This window comes from Brassica napus, chromosome C4 (assembly GCF_020379485.1).
Source record: "Brassica napus cultivar Da-Ae chromosome C4, Da-Ae, whole genome shotgun sequence".
Lineage (NCBI taxonomy): Eukaryota > Viridiplantae > Streptophyta > Magnoliopsida > Brassicales > Brassicaceae > Brassica > Brassica napus.
Genome location: NC_063447.1, coordinates 2552833 through 2565836, shown reverse-complemented (window position 1 = coordinate 2565836; position 13004 = coordinate 2552833). Strand labels below are relative to the sequence as shown.

The window sequence follows — 13004 nt, the reverse complement described above, 5'->3', positions numbered from 1 at the left end:
AACAAGATTTATAATATTTTAAAACTAGAATTAAACAGCAAGAATATTACAAAAAACCATAATAAAAACTTATTAAAAAGACACATGAAGACATAATTATTACTCAAATTTAAATATTATAACAACACTAATAGTTTGGTAAATTTGCTCCAGAACTTCCCAAATCTCCAAAATACTACCCAAACAAATTTCGTGTAACCGAAGATGATTTTTGTTGTTGCTCTTGACGCCTTTTTCGTACGATTCGTTCTTGTTCAGATCGAATGTATTCACGAATATTAACATCATCGATAGAAGCTAAGTTTTTTTAGCAATATTTTATTTTCCTCTTTTACTTCTTTAAAAGCTAACTTTTTTGCTTCATTTTGCAGTCGTAATTCAATCATCTCATGACATTTTTCCCTGCTTGTTGTACTTTCGTTTAAAAGATCAAAGTTTTTTTCGTTTGATGATATCAAACTATCAGCAGATATATTATGAGGATATCCAATTTCAACAATTTTTGGCTCGTAATCTACAAATAAAAAATAAAGAAAATTAATTTTTACTTCGAAATGCACTAGTTGATCATATATGAGAGCATTACGGAAATAATTTTATGGAATAATGTAGTATTTGTTTGCAATTTAATATTTAATTATGTACTTTTATTTATAATTTTATATCTTTGTGTAAGATTTTTTTAATTAATATTTATGTAATATTTATATATATGTACTAGTTATTTATAAAAGTTTTATGAATTTACATCAACTATGACAAATATAAGGATCATAGTGTAAAATATAAATAATTTTGAAGTTAAATTTGAAGTTTTACTTTTGGAGAAAAACACATTGAAACTTTAAATATGGAGTTTTGGAAACTTCAAAATAGAATTCTTTTTTGGAGATGCTCTAATAAACCATTTGTCAAGTCTCGAGTGGTGGTAGAAGACATGTTTTCTCCAATGTCCGGTCAGAACGTCGAAATTAGTCTCTTTTAAATTTTGATGATTATTAATTTATGGAGAGTCAGTCTGAGAATAAAATTAGTGTTCTCCAATTAAAACAGAAACGATTTTATTAAAATAGTATATACGGAGTTGTGTCTTTAAGTTTCTGACGTTCCTCTACAAACGACCCAAACATGGGAAAGTAATGTCGGATACATCAAAACATATGTGTTTTGAAATGTGTCTCTAACTACTTTTTTCTTAATCTCTTAAAGTTTTGATAGTTATTGTTGTGTTGATCATTAATTACAAGCTAGAAATTAGATATCACCTTTTTAAAAATATAATATGAGTGCATTACATAGAAAAAATGATTTCTAATCTATCTATATACTTCAAATATATATTTGAGTGATTCATAATTTTCTTTTTTGCTAAATGGATACATGATTGTGAATTCCAATGGATACATGATTGTGAATTCCATGGCTCATTTGTTAGAGCATTTCTAATCCACCTTTATATTTGCCTCTATAATAGTATCTAGAGATAAAATCACTTTAACCCTACTTTATGTCTTTCTCTAAAATAGAGATTGCTATTTTCACTTCTAAATATAGAAAAAAATAGCATTCCTCTATAATAGATGCATATTTTTTTATTTACAAAATGATCTTTTAACTTTTTTACTTTAACAGTTATAACCAAAATAAATATTTTTAGTGAAAATTTACTGTTTATATAAATATATAATCATACTTTTTATTTCCATAATAGTTTCTATAAAAATATTCAGTGTAAAAAATATCATAATTTTATGAATGTTACATTAAATTGGGTTAGTTTTCAACTTTCACAAATAAAAGGTACTATTTGTAAAATTGGAAAATAATATATCAAAAATATTCTTTTTAGAGGAAAAAAATAGAGTAATACATTGGAGACAAACTCATCTCTATTATAGAGTTTTCCTATTTTAGAAGAAAAAATAAAGAAATACATTGGAGATGGTCTTACAGCATAGATCGTATTCCATATCTAACATCACTCCAAAAATAAGTGAATCTCAAGATCGTGAATATGGGGTTTAAAGAAAGACTACATTTACCATCTTTAATCATGTTATTGGTAAGAAAAAATGAAGTAAAATAAATACATTACATGTAATGCCTAAAACTATAGTTTATCAACAAATATTCATTTATTTATGCTGCAAAGAATTATATATTATTTTAAAACTTCAAAGAAATAAATATAGTTGGGAGTTTACCAATATGAGCAAATAAAGCTTGAGAATAATAGAAAGAAGAGTGTGGGGGCAAATTGTAGGGCCAAACTTTGTCTGCTCCGATCACCACCACTCACCCGCCCGTCCCATCATTCTTTAGCAAGTTTTGTTTTCTCAAATCCATGTACCAATTCCAAACCGTATTCAGTTATAAACCACAAACAATCCTGGATTTGGTTTTCATGTGAAATTTCACTAATCATAAAACTGAAAACTTTTATTGAATTTCTTCTTCTCGGTTTGGTAGACTTCTGATTATAAAAGCTTCCAGGTGAAAACGGTAATTAGCAAGATAAATGGATTATATCACTAAGTTACATGTATTCATGTTTTGGTTTGGTTTTCTACATTTCAATTCGGCTTGGGTTTTTGATCTTTCGTTTTGGTGTAAATCAGATTAAATCTCATAATTTCACTAGATGCATACATATATCAGCAGTTAGATAATTTTTTAAAATTCATAACTATCTAATTTTCCATAGATAATCATAATTTATCAGACAAATCATAAGAAGAGGAGCATGAAAAAAGAGAAGACATAATGATGGAAGCACCTAGTTGCTTTAAACTCGTGAAGAAGAAGAGATATGATATTCTTAAAAAGTCAAATTAGTTGTTTAAAATTTCCATAATTAATTATTAAAGAAAATGTTAATCAATGATTACAATGAGAGCTGAGTCATTAGCAGATGAATGCTTTACCTATCAAACTAACTTTCTGCACAATCATTCGTGAATTGCAATTCATGACTTTGCTTTCGAATTCTTAAAATGGAGATCAGGCCGAGATTTATGCTCTCATCATTACAGATTTGTGGGATGTTGTACCAAAAGTATTATTCCCATTTATCAATTAGTACAATTTAGTTATTGTTTTTTGGGGGACATGTACAATTTTACATTCATAAGAGTTCATTTTTATAATAATGAATTCCGGAACCTTTCTTTATAATTGTTATATATTATACTATTGCGTAACTTTCTGATGTTTTCATATAATGTTAATGTGTTACAATGGTTGTGACTTGTGAGTGTTTTTTTTTACCAGATTCTATTAGAGCATTTCCAACTTCTAGCTATTTTCACCTCTATATGTTATAATAGAGGTAAAAATGCTTCATCTCATTTCTATTTCCACCTCTAAAATAGAAATTGCTATTTTTTTCTCTATTTATAGAGGAAAAAATAGCATTCCTCAATTATAGAGTCATATTTTTTTATTTTCAAAATAGTCTTTTAACTTTCAAATTTTTATAGTTGTAACTAAAATAATTATATTTATAGAGAAATAGAGCTTTTGTAGGAGTATAATAACATTTTTTATTTACATAATAGTCTTTTAGCAAAACTTTAGTTTAAATAAATTCATAAGTTTATGAAAATATTTAAAAAGTTAAAAATAAATAGGGTTAGTTATCAACTTTTATAAACAAAATGTATCTTTTGTAAAATTAAAATAGAATCTTTTGAGAATATTCTTTTATAGAGGCAAAAATAAAGAAATACATTGGAGAGAAAATCATCTCTATTTTAAAAATGCTCTATTTTAGAGGTAAAAATAAGAGAATACATTGGAGACCGGTACTGGTACTGAAGTTTATGTATAAAATATAACAAATACAAAAGCTAAAAGGAAATGTCCAAAGGACGTAACTCGGCTGTCCATATTGTAGTGTACCGAATGGGGCATGTGGAAGGTTGAAGGGAAGCTATCCCCACTTTGTGTTGATTGTTTTCATCATTTAATACATTTATTTTCTATTACTTTTTCAGAAGAAAGTGATTAAAAAGAATATGTATAAATATATTTTTGGCAGTAATATTGATTGAGACTTTAGCTCTTGCTTTATCGGACACATATCATCATGACCTTTAGATCATGGTCTGTCCCTCTTATTTTAAGCATTCGTCGACATTTCTTTTGTTTTACTATATCACTTTCAACATTAAATTTCATGATAATGAAAAAAAGGAACAACAAATTATATTTTCAAATTCTAAACCTAAGGGTCCTGGATATTCAATTCACCGTTTGTCAAAAACGTTTTAAGAAATCAACTCCGAAACGGAACAAAGTTCGTGGTTTGGGCCTAATTGGATTGAGCTATAAATCCCATGGGCTTACTGTAGAACTATTTGCAATTCAAAATAGGAGAGAACTGACCTCTAAAACCACGATGAATCGATGAATGAATGAGTCGTGCTGGTTTCAGAAGGGAGAGGTTTTGAAGCTGATCGATCAACGGATCTTTTGTTTTTTGCGGCCCAAGTAACAAGGTGAGCCCATCCAAGTTGTATATACACTTACACAATAACAAGGTGAGTATGGCGATCCACGTTCTCGCAATTTCTCCGAATGTATCATATTCAACGTGAATCTCTTGTTGGTTGACAGTTGACGACTATATGGCGCATTGAGCCTAGTGGAAATGCGTTTATAGCGTTCTAAGGGCATCTCCATCCCAACTCCATTTTTTCCTCTAAAATGGAGTAAAAGTGGATATGAAGTAAGGAATGCTCCAACCCAACTCCATATTGCACTCCATAATGAAATTTACTCCATAAATGGAGTAGTTTATTTTTTGTTTGTTCATCACTTCATAATGGAGTGGGAAATGGAGTAGGGTTAGAGCAATTTTACTTCATTTTCACTTTTACTCCATTTTGAAGAAAAAAATGGAGTTTTACATTAGAGATGCTCTAATCGACCAACTTCACTCTATAAATACGGTTAGTAACATTTTCTGACCAGGTTTGATTCATTGGTCGCTAATTGTAGTACATTGTTATTTTATTAGAAGATGTTGATTTTTCATAGTATTTTTTTGGTGTAAGTTTTTTCATAGTATTGTTAAGGAATTTGTGACAAAACTTTTCTTAAATTTGTAATTATATTTAAAAAGCAAGAACGGTTAGTAAATTTCAAATTTTATAGTTTGTGGTGAGGAAGGGGTTGGCTCCTTCACTGATTCTTTTTTTTTTTTTTTTTTTTTTTCCCCTTCACTGATTCATCAGTCCTTCACTGATTCATTTTTGATAGAATCTTATTTCATATGATCGAGGGCAAATAAATTTCTAGTTAATCAAAACTTCTAATTCTATGAGTTACACAGTGACAGTGTGACACCGACCAGCTGCAGCGTTTTTCAATCTTTTTCATTGCGTGTGTGTGTGTCAACTTTGGGCTGTCTTCCCATGTTCATGTCTAAAGCGATTCCATCTTATAACAATTATGGTTTTGGAAGTCAAATATTAAGTGTGTGGATCCCATCATGTGAGCTCCAAATAAGTCAACGAGCTTTATTATATAAAAGAAAAGTCAACTATGGAGAGATGAACAAGATTCTCTTCCCGTCGCCGGTTTCATCTCAAACTCCGGCTGGTTTCATATGCAGGGCTAACTCAACACATATGTGGAGTCACAACGAGATATAGGACAACAAGTACTGTGTAATATTTGGAATATACATTGTACTTAAAAGGACAGAGGAGCACATATACATGTCATAAATCATAATGTGTATGTGTGTATGCATATGTTGTCGCGACTCGATAATGTATAATATATAACTAAATGAAAGAATCTAGGCACTTTGGAATCATATTCGGTTTTCCAGTCTTTGACTGGGAGAGCAAATCACGCCGACGAACCGACACAAGCCATACTTGGAGGCTCCCACCGTATACACATATTAATTTGCTATACACATGAAATTAATGACATAGCTAGTTGCTAACATTTAATTATCCCAAAAGAACCGAAAAGTTGTCTATAATTTGCTTGAGATTCAAATTTCACATTACATGAACTAAAATTAATTGCTTGCATGTTCATATGAGCATATGATATTTAGAACTTTATGCAAGTTGATAGAACTCTATGGTATTTCTTTGAGAACAAATGTGTAGTCACCGTTTAGCTGAAACAATTATTAACATAGACTACATAATCACAAATTTTACAAATAGACATGGTTGTTTAATACATTATGAAAACAGCGATAAGAAAATTGAAAGTAGTTTGATGAATAACATGATGGACATTACGGCCACACCGCAAACATTGCGGCTTATTTCATGGGGATAGTCGATGTGCTCTTACTTATCTTCGTTATCACTTTCGTATTAATACGTACGGTGCATCGCCGTATGATACTTAATTTATATATTTCTTCCATCATTTAATATTTCCAATTATTCCAAATAGCGTAAAATTATTAGTACGTAGGTCAGCTATATATATAGCTCGTAGGAAGTTGTGCATATATCATCACCCATTGTATAATTAGCTCTCTTAGCTATACTTTCATATAAGCACACAACTGATATATTGTTTTCTTGTGTCACATAGCGTAAGAGCTCACAATGTCTCTCGCTATCTCTCTTTGTTTGGCTTTCCTTTTTGCTCTTTGTCATGGTTCTCATAGCTTACCTGCACAACGAACTCCTCATCTTGATAGTAAGACCATTCTAACTATAGCATTAACTTTCAACGCTATATTTGATATGTTAGCGAAATATAAGAAACCGTCTCTTATATTCCGATAAGAACCTCACCTTAAGAATCCCCCATTAATCATTCTCTTACGTAACAAATGATTCAAGAGAAAAATATTCTATATTATTAAAGTTTTCACATTATATGAAATGTGAATTTGGCTATCCATGTTCATGCAGCACTTCTCCCTAATGGAAACTTTGAGCAAGTTCCTAACAAATCAAACATGAGAAAGAGGCAAATAATCGGCAAATACTCTCTTCCTCATTGGGAAATCTCCGGCCACGTCGAGTTAGTCTCAGGCGGTCCACAGCCTGGAGGTTTCTACTTTGCGGTGCCACGTGGAGTCCATGCAGCTAGGCTAGGGAACTTAGCATTGATTTCTCAGTATGTGAAAGTGAAGCGTGGCTTGGTCTATTCTCTAACGTTTGGGGTCACGAGGACTTGTTCTCAGGACGAGAACATACGAATCTCTGTTCCCGGTCAGACCAATGAGTTGCCGATCCAAACCCTGTTCAGTACTAACGGTGGAGACACGTACGCTTGGGCTTTCAAGGCAAAGTTTGATGTGGTTATGGTCACTTTTCATAACCCTGGTGTTCAAGAGGACCCTTCATGTGGTCCTCTCGTTGACGCCGTTGCCATCAAAGAGATTCTCCCTCTTTGGTATACTAGAGGTAATTTCAATTTTGGTATAAAATTGTCCTTGTTGTCAATCTAAAATTAGGTTCAATTTTTTATTTTTTATATCTTTCATGTTAATCTAAGAAGAATAGTAATGAATGCATAATTTTATTTAGGCTATATTCATTTTCATCCGAAGTTGATCTATGTGACTATTCACAACTTGCATGTTGTTATTTGTTTTGGTATCGCATGATTGATTACATCCATTGATCGCAAATCATTATTTCATACTGAAAAAACTATTTAAATTTTAAATTTATAAAAACTTACGATATATCATAAGTTGCTACAATAAATAAACGAACAAAATTTGGTCACATGTTGCGGAAGAAGTAGATAAACATGGTATTAGAGCAAATACCATTGGTAAAGTTTTCAAAAAAAAATTTGAAAACATAATATTAGTATTTTAATTAGTTTTGTTTAAATAATTAAATTTAATTTTAATTAGATATACTCTAGTAACATAGTGACAAGTGGAATGAGTATTGAATCCGAAATTTGAAGTGATTTGATTTTTATTGAGTTTCTAGATGAGATTGTATGAGAATCTAAGAATTTGGTTTAGTTTTTGTTAAACTCTGGAATTTCATTTAAAACTATGAAATTTGAATTTTTATTTTATAACTAAGAAATCTCATTCAAACATTCTATAAACATTCAAAGCACTTTAAAATCTTCAACTTAAATTTTGTTCAATAACATTGAATTTTAGAGTGATTTATGAAATGACAAATTCAATAACACTAGATTTTAAATTTTTTTTCTTTCATATTCATGTTTGACTAACAGTGGATTTCTCATATTAAAACAAATCACTTCAAACTCATTGTTGAATACACCCATTTATTGTTGTTCTCTCTCCAATTCTCTTTTAAAATCTTTAAATTATAGTTAGGATATAGAGAAGATAACCTCAGTTTGGTTCTCTTGCTTTTCATCTACACCAAACCGGTTTAGATGGAGTTTTGTTGTTTAAAAGCTACTCCATTTTAACCAAAAAGTTCCCACCTAAATACTTTTGCAGTTTGGTCCTTATCTTACATATTGTTTGATGTTTCATCCTAAAACTTATTTTCTACGTATTTTCTACGTAAATAAACCAGGAAACCTTGTGAAGAACGGCGGATTCGAGATCGGTCCACATGTATTCAACAACTTCTCCACCGGAATCTTAATCCCGGCGAAGGTACAAGATCTCATCTCACCGCTTCCAGGATGGATCATCGAATCCCTAAAACCGGTCAAGTACATCGATAGCCGCCACTTCGAAGTCCCCTCAGGACTCGCCGCGATCGAGCTCGTCGCCGGGAGAGAAAGCGCCATCGCTCAGATCATCCGCACCGTCGCCGGTAGAAACTACATGCTCTCCTTTGCTGTTGGAGACGCACAAAACGGTTGTCACGGATCGATGATGGTGGAGGCGTTTGCTGGAAAAGCCGCGTTTAAGCTTCGGTTTGAGTCTAACGGTAAAGGCGCGTTTAAAGTTGGGCGTTTCAGGTTTCGCGCGGATTCTAACCGCACGAGGTTAACGTTCTACAGTGGGTTTTATCATACCAAGCTCCATGATTTTGGACACCTTTGTGGGCCCGTGCTTGACAATGTTAGTGTTGTCATGACACGTTAAAATTTATTTGAGTATAAATTATAATCTAATACTTATATAATAAAATGATATTATCCATTTGTAAGCACATTTCTGTAAACATTTACAAAGTCATGGTTCGGTTTCCAATTACATTTTCTATACTTCTGTAAACGTATTTTAAAAATACAGTTTTATGTTTCTTTGATTCCATGTGTTTTATAATGTTCAACATGTAAAATGTAATATGCAGTGAGAAAGGTTACACGTAAATGACATCTCAAGATTATATATTTTAACATAGCAATAAGACTTTAGCGTCAAAACGTGACTTTCATATTCAAAATCACTATATTTTCTTTTAGTTTGACTTGAAGAGCAAATCATGGCGATGATTAATCAGCGGATCAGGCCAGATGTGGACTTCTGGAGCTACCTTTCATATCACTTGTGTACACACATGGCGCATTTATTTTGTAAATCTCGTTCGCTATTTTATTTGATTATACTTTTATTGAGCATGAAGCTTTATTAAACAAAACAAATTACTACGTCGGTTGCAGATAAAAGAACCAAAAAGTTGACCATGTTTTTGCTAGCGTATGACTCCATTACAATACATATAGTTGAATACGTAGTTGACTAAACACAAAACGTCATCCAGATTTCAAAGTTTAAATTTGGTTAACATGTTAAGTAAGTAAGTAAACCAAGTTGCTTTGGTCTAGTGGTAAAAGAGCTCCAGCTGGAGTGTCCGCCCCTGGATTCGAGCCTTGGCCACTGCGGAATTTACATATGGGCTGCAGCATCCGAGACCGAAGACCGTTACACGGTGAACCACCTGGTGACTTTCGGGTCCATGCTCACTTCGGCTTCTAGTCTGGACCACGACGGTGGGGCTAGGATACTCGGTTAGCAAAAAAAAAAAACATGTTAAGTAATATTCATGGTGCAATAAATATTTCGTTGATAAAACAAAAGCAAAGCTAAGATCAATTGGGTTTTATCTAACTAATGCGAATTAATAAGTCAAGAGTAGATGGAATTAAGTGTTTTTTTTTCGCTTTCTTTCCCTTTTCTGGATTCAAAATCTCCCGTGGTAAAAGAAATAAAGAAAGTGCAAACTTCATCAAACATGTTACGTTATTGGTTATAATATAAATGGGGGGTTTTAGATCGCATTACTAATATTCAGCTCATCTGGTGTTGTGATATGTTGCTAATTAATCAAATCATATAAATATTCGATGTGTAATAAATTCGTGTTTGGAAGATTCGTCTCATATTTTCAGCGTCATAGTCCAGCTTCTCATCACTGCACACAAAATACAAAGACTATATGATATATTCAGTATATTAGTAATATTGGATCTCGTAAGACCGATCAATATAACATGACAGACAATGAGCCACACTATGCGGCTCGTAAGATGCAATCTTCAACGTGGCTCGAGTTTCCGTACACAGCTCTTGTATTATACGTCTGTATACAAAAATAAAACTGTTATATATATATTTTTAAATAAGCTTAGAACTACTTTATTATATACTTCCGAAAATGTCCATGAAGCTTCTTCGTATTTTCTTGCTTGCTTATTATAATGTGTTACCTATCCTATATATAGCCCCCAAGGCCTTGGGGTAGGTAACACTAACACACTAGAATAAGACTAGCTAGTGTTCTTAACTTATAAAAAATGTCTCTCTATCAGACTCTTTGCTTTCTTCTCATCCTCTCTCTCTGCCATGGTTCTCACAGCGTCCAACCACGTCGGGCTCCTCATCTTGATGGTAAGAAACTCACCATTTTGCATAGTCACTTAACTCGACTCATCCTATGAATTTGAGAATTTGTAACGTTATGGTTTTGTATCTATTTATATATATATATATATATATAGGGCTTCTCCCAAATGGCAACTTTGAGCACATCCCTCCCAAATCGAACATGAAGGGTCGACAAATAATCGGCGCACACTCTCTCCCTCACTGGGAAATCTCCGGCCACGTGGAGCTAGTCTCCGGTGGGCCTCAGCCCGGAGGATTCCATTTTGCAGTCCCACGTGGGGTCCACGCTGTAAGACTAGGAAGCTTAGCTTCCATCTCTCAAGACGTTAAAGTGAATCGTGGTTTTGTCTACTCTATAACGTTTGGAGCCACTAGGAGTTGCGCTCAGGACGAGAACATCAAAGTCTCTGTGCCGGGTCAGGCCGACGAGCTTCCCATCCAGACCGTGTTTAGCTCAGACGGTGGTGACACTTACGCGTGGGCTTTCATGGCAATGTCGGATGTGGTCAAAATCACTTTCCATAACCCTGGTGTTCAAGAAGACCGTACTTGTGGACCCCTCGTAGATGTTGTCGCTATCAAAGAGATGCTTCCTCTCGGGTACAACAGAGGTACATTACTAAACCAATTAACCGGTTAAGATTATACACTTTTGCGTTTTTGGGTCTGATGTTAGTATGTTACTATAATCACACGGTAACCTAACTTATCTTCTATGTAATAATCATAGGAGGAAACTTAGTGAAAAACGGAGGCTTCGAGATCGGTCCACACGTGTTCGCTAACTACTCTATCGGAATCTTGATTCCGGCAAGAATCCAAGACCTTATCTCTCCACTTCCGGGGTGGATCGTCGAGTCCTTAAAACCGGTGAAGTATATTGACAACCGTCACTTCAAGGTTCCGTCTGGACTCGCCGCCGTTGAGCTTGTTGCCGGAAGAGAAAGTGCAATCGCTCAGATCATCCGTACCGACGCCGGGAAGGCATACATTCTCTCGTTCACGGTGGGAGACGCGCAAAACGGCTGCCACGGGTCGATGACGGTGGAGGCGTTTGCTGGAAAAGAACCGTTTAAGCTTTCTTTGGTGTCGGAAGGTAAGGGAGTTTTCAAAACCGGACATTTTAGGTTTGTTGCGGATTCGGACCGTACTAGGCTAACGTTCTATAGTGCGTTTTATCATACTAAGCTTCATGACTTCGGACATCTCTGTGGACCTGTTCTTGATAGTGTTGTTGTACTCCCAGCCCATTAGAGCAGCATTATCCCTAAAACTCACATTGTGGTTTCTTAAATTTATTTTTTTTGTCTAACTAAAAAAAAAAAAAAATTAAAAAGCGTACCAATTACGGGCCGTCACGTGTCGGTGGGACCTGCAAACAGTGCAAAGAACCAATAACGATCGATCCTTATCTGAAGCCTTTTGAGACCGGTTTTTATGTTTTCTGTGGGGTCCAAGGGTTAAAAACCCCTTTAATATCCTGAGTTGTTGATGATCTAACAATTGTGGTTCTTTGCTTCATTCAAACAAATGTTACGATTAAAAAATAAAATACCATATTTTATTTGACTTTTTTTTGGGTTCACCCCCTAGGGTGAACCTTTAGGTTCACCAACCAATAGAAAATTGTCATTTTAGATCTAGTATCTTTTAATTAAGGAAACAAAATAACTTGTCAAATTATATTATGCTTTTAAAATAAAAAATAAAAAATTAAGTAAATAAAAATAACAATAGTTCTAAAAAAATATTGTTTAAAAAAAATATTTATTTTTAAGATTTAGAGTTTAGTGTTTAAGATTTATAATTTAGAATTTATCCAAATGTTTAGTGTTTTTCCAAGGGTTTAGGGTTTACCTACGGGTTTAGGGTTTACCCAAGGGTTTAGAGTTTACCCAAGGGTTTAAGGTTTTCCCAAGGGTTTAGGGTTTAGGATTAGAGTTTAGGGTTTAGTGTTTTGTTGACAACATGTTTAGTGTTTTTCCAAGGGTTTAGGGGTTTTACCCAAGGATTTAGGGTTTACTTAAGGATTTAGGGTTTAGGATTTGAGTTTAGGGTTTAGTATTAGAGTTTAGGGTTTAGTGTTTTGTTGACAACATTTTTTTTTTTGAATTCGTTTTTTATATATTATTTTTATTTATTTTTAAATTTTATTTTGAAAAAATAATATAATTTGAAAGTTATTTGGTTTCCTTAATTAAAAGATACTAGATTTAAAATGACA

At 33.3% G+C, this 13004-nt stretch overlaps 2 protein-coding genes across 2 annotated transcripts; both read left to right on the top strand.

Moving 5' to 3' along the window:
- Window positions 1-6338: 6338 nt before the first annotated feature.
- LOC125585560 lies at window positions 6339-9142 on the top strand. The gene is made up of 3 exons (XM_048754861.1): window positions 6339-6681; window positions 6900-7397; window positions 8514-9142. The coding sequence occupies exons 1-3, from the start codon at window positions 6588-6590 to the stop codon at window positions 9032-9034; spliced, it is 1113 nt and encodes a 370-aa protein (XP_048610818.1). The 5' UTR covers window positions 6339-6587; the 3' UTR covers window positions 9035-9142.
- A 1485-nt stretch (window positions 9143-10627) lies between these two features.
- LOC125585424 lies at window positions 10628-12301 on the top strand. Its single transcript, XM_048754453.1, has 3 exons — window positions 10628-10783; window positions 10894-11391; window positions 11511-12301. The coding sequence occupies exons 1-3, from the start codon at window positions 10690-10692 to the stop codon at window positions 12032-12034; spliced, it is 1116 nt and encodes a 371-aa protein (XP_048610410.1). The 5' UTR covers window positions 10628-10689; the 3' UTR covers window positions 12035-12301.
- The last annotated feature ends 703 nt before the right edge of the window (window positions 12302-13004 follow it).